This window comes from Saccopteryx bilineata, chromosome 10 (genome assembly GCF_036850765.1).
Source record: "Saccopteryx bilineata isolate mSacBil1 chromosome 10, mSacBil1_pri_phased_curated, whole genome shotgun sequence".
Taxonomy (NCBI): domain Eukaryota; kingdom Metazoa; phylum Chordata; class Mammalia; order Chiroptera; family Emballonuridae; genus Saccopteryx; species Saccopteryx bilineata.
Genome location: NC_089499.1, coordinates 50,334,030 through 50,360,247, shown reverse-complemented (window position 1 = coordinate 50,360,247; position 26,218 = coordinate 50,334,030). Strand labels below are relative to the sequence as shown.

Below are 26,218 nucleotides of genomic sequence, written 5' to 3'. Positions count from 1 at the left end.
GGTGGGGCGCGATGGATTTGGGCCTGCACAGTGATGTCTGCATTTTATTTTTTGTTTAAAGTTGAGTTGACTGTCAATGTTTAAAGATAAAGAGAGTTTATATCAACTCCAGATAGCTGGCTTCTCCCGAGGAAAACATAAAGATCTGGCAACACTGAGCCTGTGTCCCCACAAGGTGACACTTGGCTGGGCTGAAAAATGGTTGTCCTTTTAGCCAGAGTGTAGCTCTCCAGTTTGCCACAGGCCCCTGAAGACATGTGGGATTTGGGTTTCTGCATACATCCTCTCTGAGCTTCCAATGTGTCCAATCCCTTCTTCTTAGCTCTTTTCCCAACCCCAGTACTGGCCACTGCACACCCCCCCCACAGGCCCCAGTGGGGGGCAGCCAATCTCAGCTGCTTTCTACTTCTCACCTTCACGGAGTAGGCCAGTGAGATGGTGACGGCCAGAGGGAGCCCCTCGGGCACGGCGACCACCAACACCGTCACGCCAATGATGAAGAACTTGACAAAGTACTGTACATAGACGGGTGTGCATTCAGGTAGCCATGGCTTCTTGTTGACCACGAAGGTGTCCACGGTGAAGTAGAGCACCAGGATTATCACCGTGATGGCCGACATCACCAGGCCTGCAATATGGAGTAGGAGAGACCTGCTCAGGGGCTTTCCTGGGGGTTGGAAAGCGAGATATAGACCAAACCCTCGGCCAAAAGATCTCTGGGGTCAGGCCAACCCTTGCTCACATCCCAACTCTGCCACTTAGTTGCTTTACGGCCTGGGTCAAGTCCTTGATCCTCAAACAGCCTCAGTTGCTTCTCTGTACAATGGGGATGGATCCTTACTTGGCTTTATAAGGATCAAATGTGATTACTGCATGTAAAGTGCCTAGCACAGTGCCAGCACCCAGCAGGTGCTGCAGAAGTGTATGCTGAGTGACCATGTGAATAAGAACTGCTTGCGCAGTGTTCTCACACAATAATGATGTATAGTTGGTGCCGTTTATTTACTCACTCATTCAGGCACTAGGGACACAGCAGTAAAGAGGACAGGGTCTCTGCCCTTGGGAAACTGAGGTTCTAGAGCAGGAGACAGACAAGAAACAAACACAAACAAGAAAATTCAGACATGGATTATTCTGTGAGGACTCCAGGTGATGTGCTAGATTGTGACACAGGCTGAAGATAAGAAAACAACCTAAATGTCCACTGATAAATTGATAAAGGAAATGTGGCATATACTTATGATGGAATATTAGTAGCCACAGAGAACAAGAAAATTCTGCCATTTGTGACAACGTGGGTGGACCTGGAGGACATTCTGCTAAATGAAATCCGGCAGACGGAGCAGGACTTGTATGAGAAATCTAAAACAGCCAAACTTGTAGAAGCAGAGACAGAAATGCGGTTGTCAGGGGCTGTGCGGAGAGGGGGAATGGAAAGTTGTTTTTCAGTGGGTATAAAGTTTCAGCTGTGCAGGATGAATAAGTTCTGGAGGTCTGCTGCACAACATGGTGCCTACGGTTAACCAGGCAGTATTGTGCATTTCAAAATTGGTTAAGAGGATAGATCTGTTGAGTGTTTTTGCCCCAAAACCAAAAACAAAGACCTCCACAAAAACAAAACAAAATAACAACAACAAAACTACAAAAGAACACGAGGCAATTTTTGGAGATGGTGGATATATATTTATATTTGGTACCTTGGTGTGGTAATGGTATCATGGGTGTATGAATATGTCCAAACTCATCAAGATGTGCACATTAAATGTGTGCTATTTTTTGGTATATAAATTATATCTCAATATAGCTAAAAGGAAAAAAGTGACATGGGCAGGTAGGGAGAGGCTACTACTTAAATTAGGTTTGCTAGGGGAGAATTCCTGGAGGAGGTGATTTGTAAGCAGACAGATGGATGATGAGAAGGAGCAGCCAGGTGGTGACCTAGGGGAAAAAGAGTTCCTGGCAGAGGAAACAACTGGGGGCCCTTTTTCTGGATGAGGCAACTGAGGGGAGGCACTGTGAAGTTAGCAAACGCAGGAGGCTACCTGCTGGGGTACCCTCTGATCCCTTTTGCCAGTTCCTGTGCCCACCCCCATGTGCTGTAGGTGCTGTGCAGGTGCCTCTGAGACTACGCACACCTGCAGCCTCCATCAGAGGACTGCCCTTGGGCAACGGGAGTCTCCTGGTCAGCGAGTACCTGGGAGTGCACTCCACCCTGATTGGATGGCCAATATTCAATGGCTGATATGGGGGTCCAAAATCCTGACCCTTCAATGAAGGCAAGGCAGAGGTCTTTGGCTCCAGAACTTCCCATGGAACAGGTGGAGACTGGGATTTCTCCAGAAAGCTCAGCTGTATCTGGCTTCTTCTGTGGCCCAGTCACATCCCTTCCTTTTCACAGGTCTCACCTAGAGCACCCCCTTCCAAATCCCAAGCCACCCATCTTCAGCTCTGCTTTCAGGGGATTCAGCTCAAAAGAGAAGCAGAGGTGGGATGTCAACTCAGAAGTTCTTGACTCTGAACTGCGTTCTTGGCAGGGCCAAGGAGGTGAAGGGAGATGAGCGAGCACTTTGAAAGCCATGGGGTTGTTCTCCTCACTTTGTTTCCTGCCCCCAGAGCCATGTTTCTTGGGAGTCTTCTCGATGGCGGGCATGGAGGAAATCCCTGCACCCATTGTTACCCCACCCCTCATCCAGCTGTGGAGCCTCAGAGCCTCTTCTTGTTCTATCCCCGTCTGACAGTCGCAGGGGCAGGAAGCCAAGCTTCCAGAAGCCGGGAGCTGTCACCAGGACCCCGAGTGTCTAACTATAGACAGCCAAACCTATAATTTGCCTCCATTCTCCACACTGTGGTACCTATAATTAGAGCTGGGAGACAGCCTTGGAGGAGCAAGCAGCCAGGTGGGGAGGCCTTGGCATTTGCCACATCCTTACCCGGGAGAGGAGGCCAAGGCCACATCAGACGGACAGGGCTCACCTTGCAGCTGGGGTTGCTTCCTGGGCCATAGGGGCTGCCACCAGCCTTCACCTGCAGCTACCTACTCAGTTGGGAAGCCTAGTTTGTTGTACTGGGGACCCTGGTACTTCTCTTAATCTTTCCTCTGCACTGCAGCTGGGTGGTCATTATATACCCCAATGCATGCCTGCCTCCCCTGCTCAAACCAGGGTTCCCATTGTCCTCAGGATACAACCACCACTGCAGACTCCAGACTCAGCAGGATCTGCCCCCTTTCCAGTCACCACACGTGCCAGTGCCAAGCACTCTATGCATAAACTCCTTTAATGTAGGGACTACTGGGGATCCCAACTTCATAGACCAGGGGCAGGGGCTCAGAGCTGGGGAAGTTACTGCCTAGGTTCTCCCAGCCACAGCTGCACAAGCACGCAGGCAGTGTGCCTCACCATGCAGGCTATCAGCGTCACTCCTCTCTCTAAGGGCTGGCTGCATGCCTGCTGTAGGAGGACTCAGACTGCTGCTGTGATCAAGAAGGGTGGGTCTCAGAGACCGTCTCATGCAAGCTACCACTTTGCAAATGAGGCAACTGAGGCCCAGCTTGGCACAGGGCCCTGCCCGGGGTCCTACTGTGTGTCCCCATTCACACCCTGCACACTCACCTGCCTTGCCGATCTGCACAGCCAGCTTGGTGAGCTTGCCCTGGAGCACCGACTTCTCCTTCTTGTGCATGTTGGCCTTTTTCTTGTCATCAGCATCGCCACCCTCAGCACTCTTGAGGGGCTGCATCTCCATGGCAGCTGCCCCATCCTGCTGTTTGGCTGCAGGTGGCAGAGCACGTATGTGTACACACACAGACACACAGACATACACACACATAGGTCAGCCTGCAGGGTGGGGATGTTGGCCTCCACCCTGCCTACCTGGGGGACTGTGGTGAGGTACCCACTTCCTCGCCTGGATCCCTACATGGCTGGCACAGAAAGGCCTGTGATGTGTGTGGAGGGGGTCTGCCTCTTCCAGCCAGAGACACTGGTACCAGGGCCCCTGGCTGCCTAGGACCTGGAAGCCAGGACACAGCAGAGAGTGACATGGCTTTACCTGGGATTCCCAGGAGGAGTGGGCTGAAGTCCCCTCTGGACTTTCTACAAATGGCCTGTTGGTTTTTCCCACATTCAAACAAGATACAGAGGATTGGGCTTTACCCATTGGCCCTTGGGCCATGTTGTTGGGATATTAAGTAATTGAAAGACAGCAGGGACAAAAGAGCAGGCTTAAAAGATAAGAGTGTCCCCATGCATGGGTGGCAAGACCCCTCTTCATTCAGAGCAGGACTGACTGGTGGGCCTGGGGTCCTACCCATTATTTCCTAAGGATCTCAAAGAACCAGCTTCAAGTTTTCAGTTAAATGGGCAGTGTAGCTCAATGGCTAGGGAAAAGCTGACTTGCAGGTGTCCCATCCCCCTGGGTGATGCCTCCATTTGGTCTGGTACCACGTGAATCATAGTTACACGCCCCCAAAGACATCAGGCAGCCATAGCTACAGCCACATCTGTCTCTGCCATAGCCCTCAGAACTGGTGGGAAGGGGCCACAGGAACCACAGGACCCAGTTAATTCAAAAGGGTTACCTTTGCTCTGGCTGGCGTCCACAGTGCCATCCTGCATTTTACCTACACGACAAAGAATTTTAACAGACAACAGAGAACAGACAACACACATCCATCATCACAAAGACGCAACAGGGCCACAGACATTCATGTCACAGATGGAGGAAGGGCCAGGCCAACTCCGTCCCTCCACACAGGGACAACTACAGATGCCCCAGAGACAGAAGCAAACCTGGCCAGTATGCTGGCTGCAGGGTCTGTCTTGATTCTCTGGGGGCTTGGAGAGAGTGTTTCTGTGGAAATTATTTTGGCCCTAGGCATCATACAGATTAGACATAGCCTTGGAGGGTAAAAGGGACCAGGTTGGCTGGCAGGGAGCAGAGGAGTGAGAATTCTCAAGTCCCCAATGAGTAATTTGGTTGGTGCCTTTTGTGGGCTGAGAGGAGGCAAAGAGAAACGAGGAGAGAGAGAGAGAGACGGGGAGAGAGAGAGAGAGAGAGAGAGAGAGAGAGAGAGAGAGATTGTAGAACGGGACACAGGGAAAGTTTGGTTAATGTGCCCCTTCGTTCCTGACTCCAGGAGAAATACTACTACTTTTTCCTTTTCCTTCTGAAGGGGTATAAAGCCACAGCATGGACAACCCCATGCCCAGCCCCCACTCAGAGTGACCCATGCAAAGGGTGAGCAGGGGCTTCCCAGCGGTGGGCTCTGAGGTACCCCTGGTGTGAACAGGGGGATTGGTGGGAGTACCCTGGCTCCCAGGGGAATCTGCCAACGTCCCTTCCATTTGCACATGTGCTCTTCATTCTGAGGTTGACCAGCTTAGGCCATTTTAGATAGAAAAGGTTAGGTTGGTGGGCTCCATGGGTGCCCCCTACCCCTGGCCCTGCATACCAGGGCCCGATGTTGCCTAGTGCTGGGGAAAGGGCTGAGTCTGGGGCTCCCCGTCCATTAATCAAGGCTGCCTGGGAGGCCCTTTCCACAGCCAGATGCTTGTGGGCTCTGTTGCAGGGTGGGAGGGACTGGTGGCTCCTACCTGGTAGCTGAGACACCTGTTTTCACCTGACGGCACTGTGGAGAGGGAATTCCTCTGTACGGAGTCTGCTCACTGAGCTTACCCAGAACTCTGCCTGCAGGCCTCCCACCTCTGGAGGAGTCTGAGGAGGTTGGCCACCCCTGGACATTTGCTGCAAAGGTGATTCCCATAGCTCATGTTCTGAAAGAACCCATCTTGTGCCTTTCAGGTACATACACGACCTTCATGATATCATCTAGTCCTCACCACATCTCTACAAAGGTGCTCTTATATTTATACTCATTTACAGATAAGAAACTGAGGCTTGGCGAGAGAGATGGTCTGGCCGGGTTTCAGTGGGTAAATGGAGAGTGACCCTCAAATGTATGCATGCTTCCACTTAGTCAAGGAGAACACAGCCACCTCTGGGCCCCTCGGGGTTCAGAGAAGTGGCACTGGGTGGCAGTGGGAGGGCTGGGCTTCTGAAGCCCCTGTTTGTCACCAACTAGCTGTGTGGTGTTACCTCTCCCAGCCTCTGCTCCTGTTCTTGTAAAATGGGGATGTCAGCTTCCAGAGCACCTAAAAGCTGCCTTTAGTGATAACTATTGGCCCATTCAGCCTACTGCAGTTTGCAAGTGTCATCTCCTGTCAGTCTTCTTGACACCCTGTAAGGCGGGTGGGAGGGTTTTCTCACTCTTTTAACAGATGAGGAAACTGAGGCCAAGAAAAGTTCAGAGGCGGCTCCCATATGGACCATCCCGATAATAACTCCGTGGCTGCATTATCAGTTTCATAGTGTTGTCACCATCACCACACCCCTATTGCGGGGGCTCGAGTGGAGTGGGGGCAGTGGCTTTCCTGGGTCCCAACCCCCTACCCTCTCTTCAAGGAAAGTGCAATGTCCTTCCTACTGCTTCTCACAGCAAAGGCTCAGCGACCCACCTGCAGTTCAAAGAGAAAGGCCCTTGCTGCTCTATTGTAAAATTCTTTCTACTGGATTAAGAAATAAAATAGAAAAAGGCCCTTTAGAGGAAACAGAAACAAACTACAACAATTATTTTTATTTTAAAAAATAATTTTATGAACTGGGCTAAAGGGCACCAGAGGACTCCACTTCAATAGTTGCTTTTAGATGGCACAAAGGGGCCTTTATTTGTATTGCATACTATCAGAGGCAGTAGCTCTGTGTGTGCCCATTAACCCAGCTAGCAATTTCCTCTTTTATTTCCATATTGACCACGTGGCCAGAAAAATAATCATCGATGCATATGTTTGAGGAAGGGAGTGCTGATTTGGGGCAGGGGCTCTGGTGCAGATGGCCTGGTTCTCAGAAGCAAGGGACTTGCTGGGGGCTCTTCTCAGCTAAGTGAGTGCTTGCCTGGCCCTGGACCTGTGGCAGGGCAACCAGCTCTGGCCCCATGTGGGACCTGGAGGATGGGCTGGGTTTCAGGAGAGCTGGGAGGTAGAACAGGACCCAAGACAGGGAACTGGGTGGAGACTCAAAGGCCCCTCTGCATCAGATGCCGGATGCAGCTTTGCCAAACGTGCCTGTTTCCTTCATGCAGGCCAGGGACATGCATGTGAAAAGCAGGGATGTGGAGGAGTCGTGGAGCGGTGGCCTGAATCTCTGACAGACCACTAACTAGGAGGCCTGGGAGATGTCACCTATCTCCCCTGCTTCTCCATTTCTTCCTCCACGAAATGCAACAATTTTTTACCAAGGTGATGCTTGTGAAAAGCACCGCAAACTAATGTCTGGAGTTAAGAGTGATGTATTTATTATTAATCATGATTTTATAAGAGATGTATTAAATAGTGATTACATTTATAATCATAAAAGAAATAATAAAATAATAATGGCAATCATAAGACCTCCAAGATGAATGGAACACAACCATCTTTCAGTTGGGATGGAGTTTGGGGAAATAAAGGCGGGAGAATACTACCACTTAATTTGTTTTCTATCTCCAAGTCATCCTGATTTGGCTTAGAGGAAGGAGGGAATGGGAACGTTTAATTCTCACTCATCACACCTCAACTCAGCACCCCTCAACCTCTAACGCACTCTCTCTGAGTCTGGAGAGCTTGTCAGAACAAAGATTCTCATTCAGTAGGTCTGGGGTGGAGCTTAAGATTCTGTGTTTCTTTCTTTCTTTCTTTCTTTCTTTCTTTCTTTCTTTCTTTCTTTCTTTCTTTCTTTCTTTCTTTCTTTCTTTCTTCTTTCTATTGAGAGGGGGGAGATAGATTCTGTGTTTCTTTCTTTCTTTCTTTCTTTCTTTCTTTCTTTCTTTCTTTCTTTCTTTCTTTCTTTCTTTCTTTCTTTCTTTCTTTCTTTCTTTCTTCTTTCTATTGAGAGGGGGGAGATAGATTCCTGCATGCGCCCTGACTGGGATCCACCTGGCAACCCCTGTCTGGGGCTGATGCTCGAATCAACCAAGCTATTTTTAGTACCTGAGGCTGATGTGCTCCTACTAACCAAGCTATCCTCAGTGCCAGTGCCTGGGGCCACACTGGAACTAATAGAGCCATTGGCTGCAAGAGGGGGCAAGGGAGAGAAGGAGAAGAGACAGAGGAAAAGAAGCAGATGGTTGTGTCTTATGTGTGCCCTGACTGGGGATCAAACCCGGAATGTCTGTACGCTGGGCTGATGCTCTATCTACTGAGCCAACTGGCCAGGGCCAGATTCTGCATTTCTAACAAGCTCCTAGGAGATGCCCAGCTTTCTGGTCCTCTGTTCACATTTTGAGCAAGGGCTTAAAGCACCATTTCCCAAAGTATATTACAGGGGCATTCCAACCCCACAAAATTCAGCCAGAAAAGGTCCTGTAGCCCAGTCAGACTGGGAACCCCTGCACAGTTAGGTAACTCTCATTACACACCAGCATATTCAAGGCAGTGAGAAATACTGGCAAGAGGAAGACACAAATTCTATCCAGAGGTTCTTAAACATCTTTGATTATAGGATCCCTTTTTTTGGTGGGGGGAGACCTCTTAGTATCCTTGTGAAGTTAACAAAACACACCCTATTGGGAAATCCTGGATCAGGAAGAGAAACACACACTTTAGAGACAGCCAGGTCTGGGTTCAAATCTTGGCTCTACTACTTTCTACCTCTGTGACCTTGGGCTAGGGTCTTGATCTCCCTGAGCCTCAGTTTCCTCATCTTTAAAGTAGGAACCTTAAACTTTGTGTCATAGGGTTGTCATGAGGATTAAATGAGATGGCAAGCATGAAATACTTGCAAAGTACCTAGGTGGTCAAAAAATGTCAGTTCCCCATTTTTCTTGTAGTTTTCCTTGGGACACTTGTTTTCTGCTATAGTTTGGGAGTGAAGATGCCCCTTTTGGGGAACTGGCCAGCCCAGATGCAGGATCGTCACTCTGGGGGAGGCAGGATGCCACATCCTGTTTCCTTTGCCCCCAGGTTGTGGGTTTGCCTACATGGTTTCTCCCTGTCATCCCTCACCACCTCTCCCTGACACATGACACCTCCTACACCCCAAGCTGTCTTCCTTTCTCCCATTCCTGAAATAGACCCACACCCAAATTAGCCGTTCCTGGCAAGACACTGCTTGCAGAAGTGTCTTGCCCAGACCCTGACTTCTACAAGGTGCTTCCATCTTTGTTCACTTTGAATTTGGGTGGCTCAGCCAGAGGTCTGGGGCAGGATGAGGTGGGACAGCTCTCCACATTTTCCAGCAGTGGTGAGGAGTAAATGATACAAGAGATGAGGAACCCACAGCCTGGTGCCTCGTCTGCAGCAATGCTGGGGCACTGGCTTCATGACTGAGCTGGAACAGCTCTCACTAGTTCAGGAGCAGCCTGGGTCACTATCATGCTACCTAATTTGGGGACAGGGGACATATCCGAGTAATAGAAGCCTCATTGCTCTGAAGATGGGAGGGTAGAGAAATAAGAAAGCTTCTAAAGGTTTGGAGGCAAGTGCATGAAACTCCTCCCTGCCTGTGTGTGAGGAAGTAAGATGTAGACCAGGTACAGTTGGCAGCTCCCTCCCCGAGGGGGCCAGTCAGAATGCAGAGGCCCAGGACAAATGCTCCAGCACAGGCAACAGCGAGAAACACCAGTCCACATCTGAGGGACAGAACCAGGCCTGAGCCCAAGCGAATCCCCTGCCCGTTTTGTTCCGTGAAAGAGAAGAGGGAGAAATGTCTGTCAGTGGCTCAGCCATGCTATGGGGTGGGGCCTAGGAGCTGAATCCTGGTCTGGGTCCCCCTGCCTCAAGGTAATTTCAGAGTCGAGGACTGGAGCCTTCACTGGGGACCCAGACCCTGGATTTAGCCCAGGTCCTGACCCCAGGCCTTCTTCCCAAAGCAGGGGCCAGGAACGTACTTAGGAGAGGGCCATGCAGGTGGGATATTGCTTCTTGGGGCCAAATCTGAAGCCAACATCATCTTCCTCTTCAGGGCTCCACTGGGGGTCAAAGGCCCCACAGGAACCAGGACTATTTTGGTGCCGCAAGTGGGCGCGGAGCTGATTCCCAGTGGTGGCTTCTCTCCTAAGCGCCTGCCCCGTGTGAGAGGACGACTGTCCCGGAGCTGTCCATGCACATCCAAGATCTGTGCGGTCCAGAACAGGGAGAGGCCAGCCCAGAGTTGGGGGTGGGGGAGAGAGACGCCCATCCACCCGAGACCGAGAGCTCGCCATGGGAGACGTACCATTGACTAGGCTGGTATTTGCACTATCTGCAGCATTTGAACCTGCCGCACCATCGACCGCTGCGGGGGTGGGAGGGATGGAAAATGCAGTGTGTCACAATGGAGAAAAGCAACAATGCAGAACAACAACAATAAAGACATGAACCAACTTGTGGCAAATAACATGACTATCTTCTTAAAAGAAAATCTCTGTTGGAGATCAAGAAACTCAAATTTGGGGGTGGGGGGGTGAAGTGTTCTAATAGAGATGCCACAGAAGTCAGCAGGGAAAAAATTCAGACATGGAGGGTCTCTGAAATAAAACATGGAGGATGATCAATGTGGTTAGGTGGGATGGCACTGTTCTGTGGTAAGGTCTGGATGGACGCACCCCATTGGTCTAACTAACCAGATGGGCCCTATCAGAGAGGGTTCTGTGAGGAGAGGGGTTCTGGCTTCTCATTAGGGCCAGAGGGGTCCATGGCATAGAGTCAATTCAAAATATTTAAAACCGGTGTCCTGAGGCACTGGCTATTCCACTTGGGTATTGCTATGAGGACCACCACGTGTACTGGCAGAACATCCACCAAGGGCAGCGACCTAGTAGGATTCATGACCTTGACTCAGGCCACCACCCATGGCCACCTCTTCCTTCCTAATCAGCACTCAAAAAATTGCCTTGGTAACCCCATGTGAGATGCCCCACCATTTAAAAGGTGACATCAAACAAGTCGTATTCTGTGCATGAGACAGAGAAGGTACTAGTGAGTTTTCTTTAATTTAGAAATGAAAAATGAGATGAGATGGTCAAATTCATTCTTGCTCTTTCTTGCGGTGGGGGAACAGGTTCTGTGAAAGGGAGAGGAAAGAGACGGCTGAGTGAAGTAGACACTCTGTGAGCAAGGGGAAGCCAGCCAGGCTCTGTGGGGATGAGTTGGGGACCAGGGTTGTGGGGTCCCCTGGTGATGGGGCCCTGCATGTATGTGTGTGGGGATGAGGGACATAGGACATAATGGTGGTGCCACTGGCACTGGCCTGCTGGATGATGCACTAGAGGGGCAAGTAGGCAAAATGGGGTGCTGGCCTATCCTGTGGGGTTGACATCACCCAGGGTACAGCTGAGGGTCTGGTGGGGCAGAGCCCCTGCTCTCAGGGAGCCTTCTCTAGCTCTGTGCTGGGGTTGAGAGCCCAGGTTTAGCGGTCAAAGATTGCTGCTATTTCTAAAAGCCCCATCTACCCTGAGGGGTGTCTTACTGTACCTGGTAGCTGAAGGCCATCCCCCTTCTTCACACCTGTGTGATGATTTTTGAGACATATTAATGATGGAGAAGCACACACAGCCTCATCTGTGTGCACGCACGCACACACAAGCACACACACTCTCTCACACATCCATCCCGGCACGCCCAGGGTCATCCTGAAACGAGGACCCATGGTTGTCGGGCTTTAAGCAATGCCCTGATGGAGGTGACGGGATGACAGTGCTGAAGGGGCCCAGCCCCAGCTGTGCTGCGCATGGGGGCCTGCAGGGTGAGGATGCCCCCTATTTTCCTCGGCTATGTCACCTCCACATCCCAACTCTTCCTTCTACACTGATGCCCTCATCTTGTTGGGGTGCAGGTAAATGTTGAGTGGTGGACCCTGTCCCATGCTTCAGGGCAGGAGAGGCCTGTATTCCTATAGGCATTTCAAAAACACAGGTCAGGCATGTAGGAGCTTCTGTCCCTCACCCAAGCCCAGTAAGGCCAAGGAAATGGGCAAAGGCTGCTGCATCCTGTCCAACTGCTTGTGTCTGCCCAACTGCCTGCTACCTGGGGCCACAGCAGGCCACAGCTTCTACGTTATTGCACAGACACTGTTCTGACATGCTCTGGGTCTCTGGCCACGACTTCGTCCTCAGTTTCCACTTCAGCTCTCCCCTTGCTCTCCAGATACAGACCACACCTTAGTTCCATTGTCCCTACTGGTGTGGCAGCCATAATCTTAGGGGGATCCCACTAGAAAATGGATTTTATCCTCGGGGACATGTGCCTGGTTGACCTCTGAGAGCTAGAGGTAGCAGGGCTGCCCCTAAAACTCAAGGACAAATCACCTGCCATCTCATCTCCTTTCCCTGGACTCCAGAAAGTCTGGATGTTGGGGACCCTCCTCTGAAGCTTGGGGAAGGTGACAAGATAAAAGACTAAAGATGTGGGAGGGGGATGTCCTGACCAAGTGTGAGTGTTGGTGAGAAGCTGGCTGTGCTGGGGCTAGAGACCTGGGCTCTTGTGTCTTCTGAGCATCTCTCCTCTGCTCTGAGAGGCACTTGTACCTGAGGCTGCCAGCCTGCTGCTCTGAGGAGGGCGCAGGAGATAAGGACTCTTGTTTCCAGGGGGAGAAGGAGCCAGAACCCAGGCAAGGTGGCAGTGCCAGGGGTATCTGAGAGGGGCTCACAGCAATTGACTTAGAGCCACCTTTCCTAGAAGCTCCTTTGATCACATCTGGGGAGGATCTATGATGAGTGGGTTTGCCACTCTGGTCAATAGATTTGAGCAGAGTGGAGGAATATATTCAGGTGGGGATTCTATTCAATATCATGGGTGATGATGGGACCAGGTCATGCTTGAGGCTGGAAACTCAACAAATGCTCAGCACCCTTGGCCTGGCCTGGGAAGGGTGAGGAGGGCTTCCGTGACATGATTGGACAAGACAGAGACTGGGACAAGACCCTGGATATGAAACAGACAGAGCCCTTCTAGCATGAGCAAGGCCACGAGAATGTAAGAGGTGGCTGTTGGCACAGGGCATGGACATAAAAGGCACTCAATAACTATTTTGTGGAGTGAATGATTCAACAACAGAAAAGTGGCCTTAAGAGCTCCTCTCCTGGTCCACCAGGGGGTTGGGCTTACCTTTCTTGTCTTTCTTCTCTTCTTCCTCACCGCCGGCCCCCAGCAGGGTAAAGATAATGCCAGTCTGAGAGTTCACACCCACGGCGGTCACCACCATCCGTCCAGAGCCCTCCATCACGTGGGTCCCTGGGAAGGGGACGGGAGCCAAGTTACTATGGCACAGCTCAGTCTCCTCCCCAAAGCAGTGGAAGGGACTCCACCCAGAGTCCATTCCTGACAATTTGCCTGCGAAGTCTTAGGGTACTTCCCACGATTAAAGTTAAAACAACGAACCTTTCAGGATGATTTCGCCTTGAGACAGCACTGTGATGACACTGGGGCTCACACACTGCTGTACCTCAGATCCAGGGCCCCCCGGCAGCTCAGGCCCACGACCTACCTCCTTCCCCTAGAGAGTCCCTCCTCCCTGTATCCCTCGCTTTCTTCTCCTCTCCTACCCTTACAGCCCGAGCAGAGAGCCCTCTTCTTTTTCTTGTTGATCTAGAACCAGGACTCATTTTGCTTATTAATTCTATAACCAGCAAAAGAATGCCAGCTAAGCCATTTACAGGACTTCTTAGAGTGGGGTCCGTCCCTCTCAAAGATACGAGGAAAGAAACCAGGGTTCTGCGAATTTGGGTGAGAAAAAAATACGACATCTTTATTTTCACAAACATCTAACCGAAATGTAGCACTTTCCCCTGTTAGGAATGTAGGCAACCAGTCCAGGAGTGTCAGTGGTGCCTAGTGCCATTATACACATTAATAGAATTACAGGGTTTTTTCATATCAATGGCAGCTGTTGCAGATATCATGATACTCACCCTTATTTTTACAACTAAGGCGGTTATTAAACAGCGATCTTGTTCTGTAGTGTGCTAAGGAAGAAGCACATATGTTGCTATACCACACATTTTATTACTTTAACTGTGGCAATCTCATTGTTTTCCTTTGTCATCCAATGTATTTTGTTTTATGCATTTCTAAGTATTGTTCTGAGTAGGGGTGGTACATGATGACACCAGATTTCCCTAAGGGTCCACAGTGCAAGAAAAGTCAAGAATCCCTTTTCTGAGAATTTTAGATTTTTCAAACTGGATTCCAAAGGGCCCTGGATTTTTTTCAGGGTGCTGCAGGAGCAGCTGTGGAGGGTAAGGGAGGCCTTTGGTCAGAGTGGCCCCACTTTCATTTGTCTGTGGGGCTTCTCTGTTAGCTTTTTTTGACAAGAGGGTCCTGTTGCTACTGTAAGGCAGGCCCTTGCACTGTTCAGGTCAGGGAACAGCTCCTGGAGTCTGTGGCAGAATGAGGATAAAATGCAAAGGTAAACCCACTGAAAAAGTGGTATATTCATGTAATAAAATGTTATTTGGCCTTAAAAGAGAAGGGAATTCTGACACAGGCTACCACATGGGTCAGCCTAGAGCAGTGTTTTTCAACCACTCATCTGCAGACAGGTAGAGGATACCATTCTAAGTGAAACAAGCCAGTCATAGATAGACAAATACTGTTTGATTCCATTTACATGAGGCCCCTAGAGTAGCCAGATTCGGAGGCAGAAAGTAGGACAGCAGTTGCCAGGGATTGGGGGAGGGGAAGTGAGGAGTTAGTGTTTAATACGGACAGAGTTCCAGTTTTTCAAGATGGAAAAAGTTCTGGAGACGGACGGTGGTGAGGACTGCCCGACAATATGACTGTACTCACTGTCAGGGAACTCTATACTTCAAAATAGTTAAAACGGCCAATTTTACATTATGTATATTTTACCACAATAAAACAATTGGAAAAATATGGGGAAAAGAAGAAAATCTGATGACGCTGTGTCCTCACTGAGGAAACAAAGTGACCCCAGCGAGGGCGGCTGGGCCCTGGGACAGGAAACGGACAGCAGCTACGACAGGCCCGGTCTGACACCAGGCGCTCCCGGCCCTTTGTCTTCAGGCTGGTGCTGGAGACACACAGCCGCTGTGTCTTGCCCAGTAGCTTCCTCAGAACAGACGGGTAACTCACAAAAAGGGAGCTGGCACATGCAACTGACTGGGCCTGAGCGGTGTCGCCTACAGTTGGCTCAGGGCCCACCTGGGAGGCCCCCTCAGTCCTGCTAGCAGCCATTCTATTTAGTAAAGAATAGTCAGGTGCCCATTTTTCTCTGGTTTTAGTTTTTACCACTCTGGGTAGAAAGCTTTCTACAAAGCAGCACATACTTCTTTCTTCAACAGGGAAGTCGGAACCCAGTCCTGGGCTGGGGCAGTGTCTCGGCCATCCTCAGGCTGACAGTAAGAACTACATTTGGTTTTCAATACAGGCTCTGAGGAGCCCAATGGCCATGGACACTGACCGCAGCCCCAGTACTAAATGGCCCCGATGACTTGCTTGTCGAACTCAGCTCTACTTTTTAGAGTTTTTCCTCTTTCCTCTCAAGACTGATTGCCACTTCTCCCTATTTTCAGGGTGACTTGTCTCTAACACCTTCCTCTTTGTTTTCTAATTTGCTTCAGGCTTGAGGTCTACATCAAAAAAACACATTAGAATTGCATCTAAAATAAATGTCAAGAAGTTCTGAGTCAGGACTCGAAGCACTTTCCTTAAAGCCAGGAATCTATTTTCATTTTCCAAGAGGTTTCACCCACGCCTTCCCTTTCCTTCTAGGATCTGAACAGTATGTTGAGATTGTGTGTATCTGTGTGCGTATATGTGGTGTTCTAGCCGTTCGGCTTCCAATATCTCGGGACCTTAAAGTGCCTGACAGACAGATCCTCCCTAGTACGTTCCTTGAAGGCAGGTAAAGGTCAGTCTGTACGTCCATGAATGGGTAAACCAAGTCATGAAGGCTCCCAGAGAGGGTGTGAAACCAGGTGAGCTGCAATAGAACCCAGATTCTCAGTCGGCAAGCTCTTCTGCTGGCTCCTGGCCCATTCCCAGGGTTAGAGGACAGTGCTCTTTTGGGCAAGGAAAAGTGGGGACCACAGAATGAGCTCAGACACTGATGCCAGGCCAAGCAGCCCTGACGGCCTGGTGTTTTCCCATCACTGAAGCACCCTGGGCTTACCTACCCCCTAAAGGGCACAAACAGGGAGAACCAGGCCCAGTACCAGGACCCTGGTTATGAGGATAAGTTGCTGCTGCTAAAATGCTTTGCTATGCACCAGCTCAGCTTGTGTGTCGGTTGCCAGGAGGGGTTGTTAAATATCAGCAGTGTTAGACAGATGAGGAAACTGAGGCCCAGAGAGGTCATGCTGGGGTGGGGTCACTGCAGATCATTAAAGCTGAGAGAGGAACACACTTCACTGCATTCAGGGAGCAGATGGTAGCAGCAGGACCCGGCACTCCCTTCTGAAGGATACCTGCTCTGTGCCAGGCAGTATGCGAGGCCCTTCACACCTGTCATCGTGCTGGCCCTCGGTTTACAGAGGAGGAAGCTGAGGCTCAGGGGGAAGTGGCTTGCCCAGGGTCATAGAGGAAGAGGGGCAGAGTCAGGATATGAACTCTCTCATCTCCAAGCCTATGCTCCTTGTCACGTACCACCTATCCCTCCAGGATACAAGGCCCTCGCACCCTGGTCTCAAACACCCTTGTAAGACTTTGCTCTGCCTGGGTGGCAATGGAGACGCTGCTTCCTATCTCCCCAGGGCTTGGTGGGATGGAAAATGACACAGGGGGCCAAGTTCCACCCAAGATAATCAGACCCCTCCCTAAAAAAAAAAAAAAAATCACCATCTAATCTAATCATTCCCATCTCAGCAGGGAGCTGGCAGCTCTGTACTGGGAGGCAGTGAGGAGGGAGGAAGGAAGAGGAACAGGGAGGAAGCCTGTGGCCACAACTCAGGGGTCCCCGGTGAAGGCACAGCATGCCCCTGGCCTAGCCTTGGAGGAGTCCTAGGTTGTCCTCTAGGCCCCAGCAGTAGATGGGGCACCAATGTTCCCTTCTGGCCCTCCCTCTTCTGTTCATCAGCTCAGACACCCTCTATAGCTTCCCAAAGTCCAAATGCTTTGGTCAGCAACCCCTGGGCCAGACTCCAGCCTTCTTCTGGCCCGTGACCACTGATTTCTGCCCCATGGCCTCTGCCCTGGGAGTGTGCACAGCTCCCTGGGCCTTTGTGTCCAGTCCCCGCCCCCGGCCTTGCTCACACAGTTACCACTGCCTGCACGCCCTTCTCCTACCTCTAATCCAAAACCTCCTCCTCAAGATTTCCTCTTTCCTACTAGGACCTCAGGGCCTGGCCACCCCTCCTGCCAAAGGAAGAATTGACCCCCAGGCTGTCACCCCAGTTTCAGGTTCCCCTAAAAATGCTTAACCCCAGAGCCTGTGGCTATAATAAAACCACAGACACGCAAGTCAAAGGTTGGATGCCTAAATCTCGTAAAGGAAAACTGTAGGGATTTTGGGTAGGGGCCGAGGTAAGAACCCTTTGGATGTGAGGACCCTGGCAGGGCCTTGCACCAGAACCAAATTGTCCACGGTCCCTTGGGCACCATCCTGTAGCCCCCACTTCATGTAAGCTCCCATGGAACCCTTCAGAGTATACAGCATGGTGGGGGTGGATAGACTGGGTCCTGAGCTGAGGAGGACGGGACCTGGGAACCAGTCTGGTGTCTGCTTCTGATTTGCTGTGTGACCTGAGGCTAGCCCTCTCCTCTCTGGAACTCAGTTTTGTCCTCTGCAAAATGGGGAGGTCTCACTTAGGTCTCACCTCTCAGTGATGAAGTCGGGATTCCCTGGGGTCCCTGGAGACAAGGGCCATCTCTGGCTGGGGTAAGGCAGCCTCCATTAAAAGGCTACATCTAGGAAAGTCTGGATCTCGGTTTAGATGGGGCCAGCAGCAACCTGTGTGGACAGACTCCCAAATATGGAGCCTCCTGCCAGGGCCACACTTTCCTTCCTTCCTTCCTTCCTTCCTTCCTTCCTTCCTTCCTTCCTTCCTTCCTTCCTTCCTTCCTTCCTTCCTTTCTCCCTCTCTCTCTCTCTCTCTCTCTCTCTCTCTCTCTCTCTTTCCCTCCCTCCCTCCCTCCCTCCCTTCCTTTCTTTCTTTTTTGGCAGAGACAGAGAGAGAGAGCAAAGGACAGATAGGGACAGATAGGGAGAGATGAGAAGCATGGTCTTCATTGTGGTTCCTTAGTTGTTCATTGATTGTTTTCTCATATGTGGCTTGACAGGGCAGTTACAGCAGAGCGAGTGACCCCTTGGTGAAGCCAGCGACCCCGTGCTCAAGCCGGATGAGCCTGTGCTCAAGCCAGTGACCTTGTAGTTTTGAACCTGGGTCCTCTGTGTCCGTCTGATGCTCTATCCACTGCACCACCACCTGGTCAGGCATGGGCCACACTTCTCATCTGACGGACGGATATGGTGAAGTGCCCACTTTGTACTGGGCTGCAGGGCCTGAAGGGAGGATCCCCTGTAATCTGTGCCCTCCAGGAGCTCACAGTCTAGCTGGGTTTGAGGGCACACAGATCACTAACAGCCCAAGACTACATAGACCCAAGGGCCTATGATCTGAGCTGCTTTCTCCAGCTGTCTGCCACAGTTACTCTGTGAGGTAGTCATCATCTCCCCATTTCCTAGACAGGGAAGCTGCCTCGAGAGGTCACTTCCACACTCAACCTGAGAGCGCAGAGCTGGGGTCAAGTGAGGGTGGGACTCTAGCCTCTGTTCTTCCCACCTTGCCAGGAAGTCTTATGGGCAGAGTCGGAAGGCAGGAAGCCAGGTGGAGGCAGGAGAGTGGTGGGGGAGCTGTGTCAGCCATCCAGCTCCCACCCATCTGTGAGAGAGAAAGGAGCTCAGGCCCAGGGAGCACTGTGGCTTCTGCCAACTAGACGGCCTGCCCTGTCCCACCTGAACCTTGCTTTTGACCTGGTAGCAGAGGGTAGGCCAGAACCTTCCTGACTGTAGGCTTGAAGTCCATCTCTGCAGTAGACTTGCTATGAGCAGCAAGAAGTGGTCCCCACTGGCCTGGTCCAGATGCAGGCTGTCTCGGAGCCAAAGCCTCAGGCAGTGGCACGTTGAGTCCCTGGCTACAGAGCTGGAGGGGCCTGGTTTTACAAAATGAGGCTTCTGAGCCCAGAGAGGGCAAGTGGATTGTTGAGGTTGCACAGCACCTGAGGCACAGGTTAAGGTTTGAACCCAGTATTTCTCACTCTCCTGGTTTTGATTTCCCAGGCTTGTTTCTGGAGAGGAAGAGGGGTGAGGTCAGACCTTCTAAAAGGTCTCTTTCTGGGGGTAGAGATGTGAAAAAGGAATAGAAGCCATTTCTGGGGATTATTATTTGCTTCCAGACACAAGCACCAAAGAAAGCTATACGATTCCCTGCACATACTCAGTTCTCTCATCATTATTGTTATCAGTGTAGTTAACAGTAATAACGCACACTTGCAGAGCTCTAGAGAGTTGGCAAAGCACTTTAGTGCCCATGAGCCTGTCTCCCTCACAACAGCCCTGTGAGGTAGGTTTTGGTGCAAGCACACCCTCAAGCCCCTTCCACCCACCTGTGGCCTCTCTGGCTCAGAGAGGTTGAGTGATGGCCCAGGGTCACACAGCTGTGAGCGACGGAGCTGGGACTTGAACCCATGCTCTCTCTACTACACCCCACTGCTTCTCATGGAGGAGAGGCAGGGTGTGTAATGGAGAGAGTGAGGGCCGAGAGATTGGGCATTCCTGCTGTCATAGTGTCGTCCTAGGTTCCTTGGAGGCAGTGGCAGTGGTAACAGGTCCATCTCTCCGTGCCTGGCCTACCACTTGGTGGGCAGGGTGGGCAGCAGGCCCATGAGGGTTTGCTGATGTCCTGTTGCTGTTAATCTCTTGCTCTTAATGCTCTGGCTCCAGGGGTGATGGAGGAGGGTGGGGGTCCTATAGAGGGTGCAGCTAATGGGCCTGCTGGAACCAGACCCATCTTTTGAGGGTTTTGAGGACAAGGCCCTAACCTGGTCCCCTGGCCCTTCCATGGCCACACTGATGGCACCTAGTTGTTGGCTTTTTAATAAAATTTACCCTAAGACATTTCAAATAGGCCATGCCTTGGGTAATAAAAGTCATGGAGGCCCTGGCCGGTTGACTCAGTGGTAGAGCGTTGGCCTGGCATGCAGGAGTCCCAGGTTCGATTCCTGGCCAGGGCACACAGGAGAAGCACCCATCTGGTTCTCCACACCTCCCCCTCTCCTTCCTCTCTGTCTCTCTCTTCCTCTCCCGCAGCCAAGGCTCCATTGGAGCAAGGTTGGCCCGGGCGCTGAGGATGGCTCTGTGGCCTCTGCCTCAGGCACTAGAATGGGTCTGGTTGCAACAGAGCAATGCCCAGATGGGCAGAACATCACCCCCTGGTGGGTGTGCCAGGTGGATCCCGGTTGGGTGCATGCGGGAGTCTGTCTGACTGCCTCCCCGTTTCCAACTTCAGAAAAATACAAAAAAAAAAAAAAAAAGTCATGGAGTCCTTGGAGACAAGGTTGCTCATGGGGGCTGCAGGGCTGGGGGTCTCGCTCTGGCCCTGCCCTCTGTGGGGCCTTTCACTCCTGCTCTGGGCCTCAGTTTCCCAAGCTGCAAATAAAGACAAGACCAGGTTCTCTAAGGCTCTGTAAATCCCCCAAAAGGCTGCATAGTCACAAGTCTGGGCATTAGTTCTCGAAAGAGGGATCACTGCTTCTGTGAGACTGTCACAGGAAGTCATGGCCTAGGAGGGTTCAAAACCACTGGTCTTCCATGAAAGGCAAAAAAGAAGGCTGAGGAGCTGGTATGTGTTCAAGGAGGCTGAGAGGCAGGATATCTAAATGCCACATAGTGTCCCGCACTGGGTCCCAGCTGGAGGGTGCTGTGGGGACAGCAGGTAAATGTGAGCATGGACACATACTAGGCAGCAGCCCTGCATCAGTGGAGAGTGTCCTGAGCTGGCGCTGTGCTGTCATCACACACGCGAGTATCCTGTCCTTAGGGAACAGACTTGTGGTATGAAGGGGCCTGGGGCCATCACTTGTGTGTGACAAGGCAGAGGGAGACTCCTGAGAGCAGACGGGACAAAATAGTAAAAACAGTTGAGTGAGAGGGAAGGGCATGTAGGCACTCTTTGCACTATTCTTGCAATTTTTATGAAAGTTTGAAAATATCTTAAAACACACAATTAAAACAAAAGTAATGGGCCCAGGTCAGAGTTTGTGCTCAAGGGCCCGCCCATCTGTTTCTTGACCCACAAGCTTTAAAAGAATAGGGATTTCTCGCCAACACTTAACACTGGGAGATGTGCCTGAAAACCTGGATTGCTGGCTCCCCTTGCAAAGCGAACTCTGCAGCCGCAGAGTGGCACTTTTGTCGGCAGCAGCAGGCAGCAGCTGTGCTCTGGTTTGGCGCCTACACTCTCCTTGCCTGGCTCCGGGGATGTGTGAGTCTGATTCTTGAATGTTTCTACTCTGTCTGGGGAAGAACCTGACATGGGCAGGGAGGGGCCTGTCTCGCTGTCCTGGGGAAGGAGCTCTAGGCTTTTAGGATTTCCTTTGCGCCTGGAGCACTGTGGACATCAGAGGTTTTTTTTTTTTCTTTTTCTTTTTTTTTTTTCTTTCATTTTTCCGAAGCTGGAAACGGGGAGGCAGACAGACAGACTCCCGCATGCGCCCGACCGCGATCCACCTGGCATGCCCATCAGGGGGCGATGCTTTGCCCCTCTGGGGCGTCGCTCTGTTGCAACCAGAGCCATTCTAGCGCCTGAGGCAGAGGCCACAGCGCCTGGGCCATCTTTGCTCCAATGGAGCCTCGCTGCGGGAAGGGAAGAGAGAGACAGAGAGGAAGGAGAAGGAGAGGGAGAGGGGTGGAGAAGCAAATGGGCGCCTCTCCTGTGTGCCCTGGCCGGGAATTGAACCTGGGACTCCTGCACGCCAGGCCGACGCTCTACTGCTGAGCCAACTGGCCAGGGCCCATCAGAGTTTTTATGAAGGCTGATCTGCCCCCATTTGTCAGATGGGGAGACTGAGGTCCTGGGGGGGCAGTGGTCACAGCTGAAGCTGACGGAAGGCTGGAACCTGAGTGCTCTGTTCCAAACGCTGCCCTTGTTCCATGCGTAGCACCACACACTGCATCTTTAGCAAAAGACAATGGTATCCGTCTGTGCATGTGGTCCCCACAACAGCCCTACTCCCCTGCTGGATGGACACGAACATGGAGGCTCCAAGAGGTGAAAGGACTTGTCCAGGATCACAGGCCAGATGTGGCTAAGCTACCTGACCCATAACTGGAGTGTCTTTTGCCTTTCTAGGCTGAAGCAGTGTGCCAGGTGCCACATGGGCTTTCTGAAGTATCATGTGGGCCTTGCAGGCACCCCTAGCTGGTCCCTCTGTGTTTCCTGAGGGTCATCTGACTGGAAGGCCCAGCAAGGCCTCCCAGCATAGGGACAGGTTCTGAGGTGTCTGGTATGTGTAAACATGAGCATCCAAATGGCAGCTATCCAGAATTCAGAGCACCAGGGAAGAGAACAATCAAGGAAAACCCCCTGGAGGAAGCAGGCTTTTGCAGGACAGAAGGTGGGCAACACAGGAAGTGGGAAAGGGGAGGCATTCGATATGAAGGAAGAAAGAAGAAAGTGGATTCTTTGACACAACCTCATGAACTGGGGTCACTCTTTCATTTTACAAGTGAGAAAATAGACTCAGAAAGGGTAAGAAGCTTGTCCAGGGTCTCCCAACCAGTGAGGAGCAGAGTCAGGATTGGAACCGAGGCTATTCCAGCTCCAAGTCCAGGCTCTGTCCAAGCCCAAAGGGAAAGGGAACCAACTCACCATTAGCATTCCTCAGCTGGCAGTATGCTAGGAGGGCTTCACCTGTAGCATACACCAGGACATGCCTACTGTCCTCACAGGTGAACTGAGGCTCAGAGAAGTGAAGCAACATGTCCGAGGCTACATAGAAAATTTGTCCCAGAGCCCAGATCTGGTTCAGCCTGGCCCAACTCTGTTCTCTCTGAGACTCAGCAAAGCCTCTCTCCTCAGTCTGTCAGGCCTGAGCCCCTAAGGTGTGCAGGGCTAAGGGGTGGAGCTGGGCATGACCTCCTGATAACCTCAGGTTTGGATCTGGCTGGGTGAAAGGACTGATGTAGAAGTGCATCACAGCAGTCTGTCCTGGTGTCTACCTGCAAATGGCCAGAGATGGCAGAGGCCCATAAAAGTGAGAACCACTAGGTCTGCCTGGGTGGGGGGATTGCAGATGAGTTATGTTCTTCATTTATTTGGGATGATTTGCTCAGGGCAACACTCAATCAACATTATGAGGCTGTGCCCAAATGGGTCAAGCAGTGTGGATGTCACAGGCTGACATGTGGGTCCCAGGCAGTATGGGAGTGACTGCCAGAGGTGATGCCCAGAGAAGGCTTCGTGGAGGAGGTAGGCCTTAGCAGATAGGCAGAAGTTAAATGAGCAGTGCCAAAGGGAGTGGGCCATTAGGGAGGAGGGAACAGACTCAGCAGAGGCAGGACAAAGGGAATGGAGCCAGGTGGGTCTGTAGCACATTCAGAAGATAAGCAGGGTGTGGTGAATCCATGACTTTCATGGCTGGGAGAAGCACTGAATGCAGAGTCCAGTCAGTGCTTGGGCTTATCCTGTAACACTCCCACCCACACCCTGTGCAGACCTTGCTTACACACAACAGTGACAGGGAACTCACTACCTTACAGGCAGCCTCTTTTGTCCCGGAATCATTCTTCTGTTTCAGAGTTCTTTTCTTCCCAGTTAGATTGCTTTCCATTGGGTCGCTTTCTCACTGTCTTTTCCCATGAGCCTGTGCCAAGCCACTTGCTCCTCCTTCTCCTAATGCAACTGTGTTTCTGAATGTCGGCACTGCTACTTATAGCCAAGTTTCATTTTCTTCAATCTAACTCATCCTGCACTCTGATGATCTCTCTGTGGCTCTGACTCTTGCTTTCTTTTGGCCATATTTCCTGGGCTGGAGACCTCTGCAAACTTGATGGGCACACTTTCCATATTGCAACAAGAGGGCTCTGGGAAGAACACTAGAATCCTTCCAGATAACCTGTAATCCAAGAATCTGCATAAACTGGCTGAAATCTCCAGCACAACCCACTCCATCTTGTCCATAAGGACATCATGGGAGACTGTGGCTGCTGTCTCTTGACATCCAAAGGCCCAGAGTCTAATTTGTACCTTGACTTCCAGCCAGTTGTATAGGTTGAGACCAAAGCAGTTGCTTCAACTTGCACTTGGGACGTACCCATAGTACCTTTCTTCTTTCAGAGCTCACAGATCACCCACTCCTGAGCCAAGTACCAATGTGACCCCACCATCTTGGGCTTCACAGGGCTCTCCCAGATTCTTGCTAAGACTTGGAATGACTTTTGTCTGTCCCTAATTCCTTGTTCTTCCCCACTGAGGGCAGAGCTCACTGCTGAGTCTCCAAGGGCCTGCAGGTCTCAGCTCTCTCTTAGGATCTCTGGGTCTTCTGGGACATCCAGTTCCCTTGGGGACATCCTGCCACCCTTCCCTGATTATGAGGCTTCTCCTTGTCTAGAGGAAGGGACACAAACCATCCACTCATGCCAAGCACCTTCCCTCAACTTCCACTGATCCAGGTGACCCACCTAACCTACCTCGCCACTTCTCCCAAGAGTGAGCATCCAAATGGCAGCTAATTTCCAAGAATGCTTGCCTCTTTGCTAACCCTTTGGCCCAGAGGTCAGAACTAGGGCCACGGGGCCATGACCCTAAGCTCTAATGTGGCCCTAATTTTCAAGAAGGCATTTGAGGCTTTCTATTTCTTAGTCAGACCCCAGGGCCTTTGTACTTGCTGTCCCTCTGCCTAGAATGCTCTTTCTTATCATTGCTCTGGTTTTAGCTCAAATGCAATCTCCTCAGATATGCTTTCCCTGACCAAGGTTCCTGTCCTTTCCTCTGGGTCTCTATTTCATTACCATGGTATAATGAATAAGTTCTGGATAAATAAATGCCCAGCCCTGACTCTCATTCCCTTCTCCCAACCTACCCAGCAAATCTGTTGAACTTCCTTGGTGTATTTCTAGGATGCCCACACTCCCTCAGATTTCTGTGACTGTTACAGTTTGCCTCTGCTAGGAGAGCCCTTTCTCCACAACTCAGTTTGGTGGGATCCTATCCATGTTTTAAAAGCCAGTTCAATTCTACCTCCCCATTCCATTCCCTTCTTGGCTTTTGTACACCTTCCTCACTCTTCTACTATGGAATTAGTTGTTTGCTGGTCTGCTCATCCCAGCCTATGTGGGCTGGGGGCTCCTGAAGCCAGAAGTAGGTCCCACTGCTCAATCCAGGGCCAGGTCCAGAGTAGCTGATTGGAGGAGGTGTGCTGAGTGCTGCTGGACAGTAAGGCCTTTTGGCTGGCCCTGTTGGAGGGCTGGTGGTCACCTGGCTGCTGCCTCACCTCTGCAGGGTTTCCCTGCTTCCTCTCTTGCCCTCTGCAGCAGCCAGAGTGATGTTTCAAAAATATAAATGTGATCAGTTTGCTGTTTAAAACTATTCCAAAATATCCTCATCACATTCAAAAAATTTCCAAACTCCTAGCCACACCCATGAGGCCTGACATCTGGCCCCTCCACATCTCCATCTTGCTCACAATGTGTCAGCATAATCCTACTTTGGGCCTTTCCACTCGCTATTTCTTCTGCCTATTATACTTTACCCTGGGTAGTTACAAGGCCAGCTCCTGCTCATCATTCACTCCTCAGCTCACACATGGCTTCTCCTGACCTCCCCAGCCACCTGCCTCCCATTGTCCTGATTTATCTTTTCACACACCTACCTCCTCTAGAATTTTCCCAGTACCTGTCTTCCCTCACTACACCACAGCTCCTCAGGGCCGAGGCCACGTCTGCCTCATCCATTGCTATTTCTCCAGCAACCAGCCCAGTGCCTAGCACACAGTAGGTGTCTAAACAATTGTTACCTGACTCTTTCTCATCCCTGATGAGAACGGGCTTCAGTGTTTCACTTTTCAGAAAACTAAGTCAATAGAAGGTAATTCCACAAGGGCAGAAATTCTTTGTCGATTTTCTTCACTGTGCTATCCCTAGAGTGGTGCTGAGAACCTAGTAGGCTCCATGCACGTCTGTTGGGGAAAAGGGAGGAATTCTCACTTGGATGTGAGCTGTCCAGAGATCTGGAGCCAAGGATCAAAGTTTC

At 51.1% G+C, this 26,218-nt stretch overlaps 1 protein-coding gene across 10 annotated transcripts in view; it reads right to left on the bottom strand.

The window, feature by feature from the left end:
* The window catches only part of ATP2B2 (ATPase plasma membrane Ca2+ transporting 2), a 516,257-nt gene that overhangs the window by 81,949 nt on the left and 408,090 nt on the right, over positions 1–26,218 (bottom strand). For all 10 annotated transcript variants that reach the window (XM_066244337.1, XM_066244328.1, XM_066244329.1 and 7 more), the window contains 6 exons: positions 13,119–13,244; positions 11,487–11,519; positions 10,249–10,308; positions 4,580–4,621; positions 3,612–3,770; positions 414–628 (listed from right to left, as the gene is read on the bottom strand). In XM_066244337.1, coding sequence (XP_066100434.1) covers positions 414–628; positions 3,612–3,770; positions 4,580–4,621; positions 10,249–10,308; positions 11,487–11,519; positions 13,119–13,244 — 635 coding nt within the window. The remainder of the gene's footprint in view (positions 1–413; positions 629–3,611; positions 3,771–4,579; positions 4,622–10,248; positions 10,309–11,486; positions 11,520–13,118; positions 13,245–26,218) is intronic.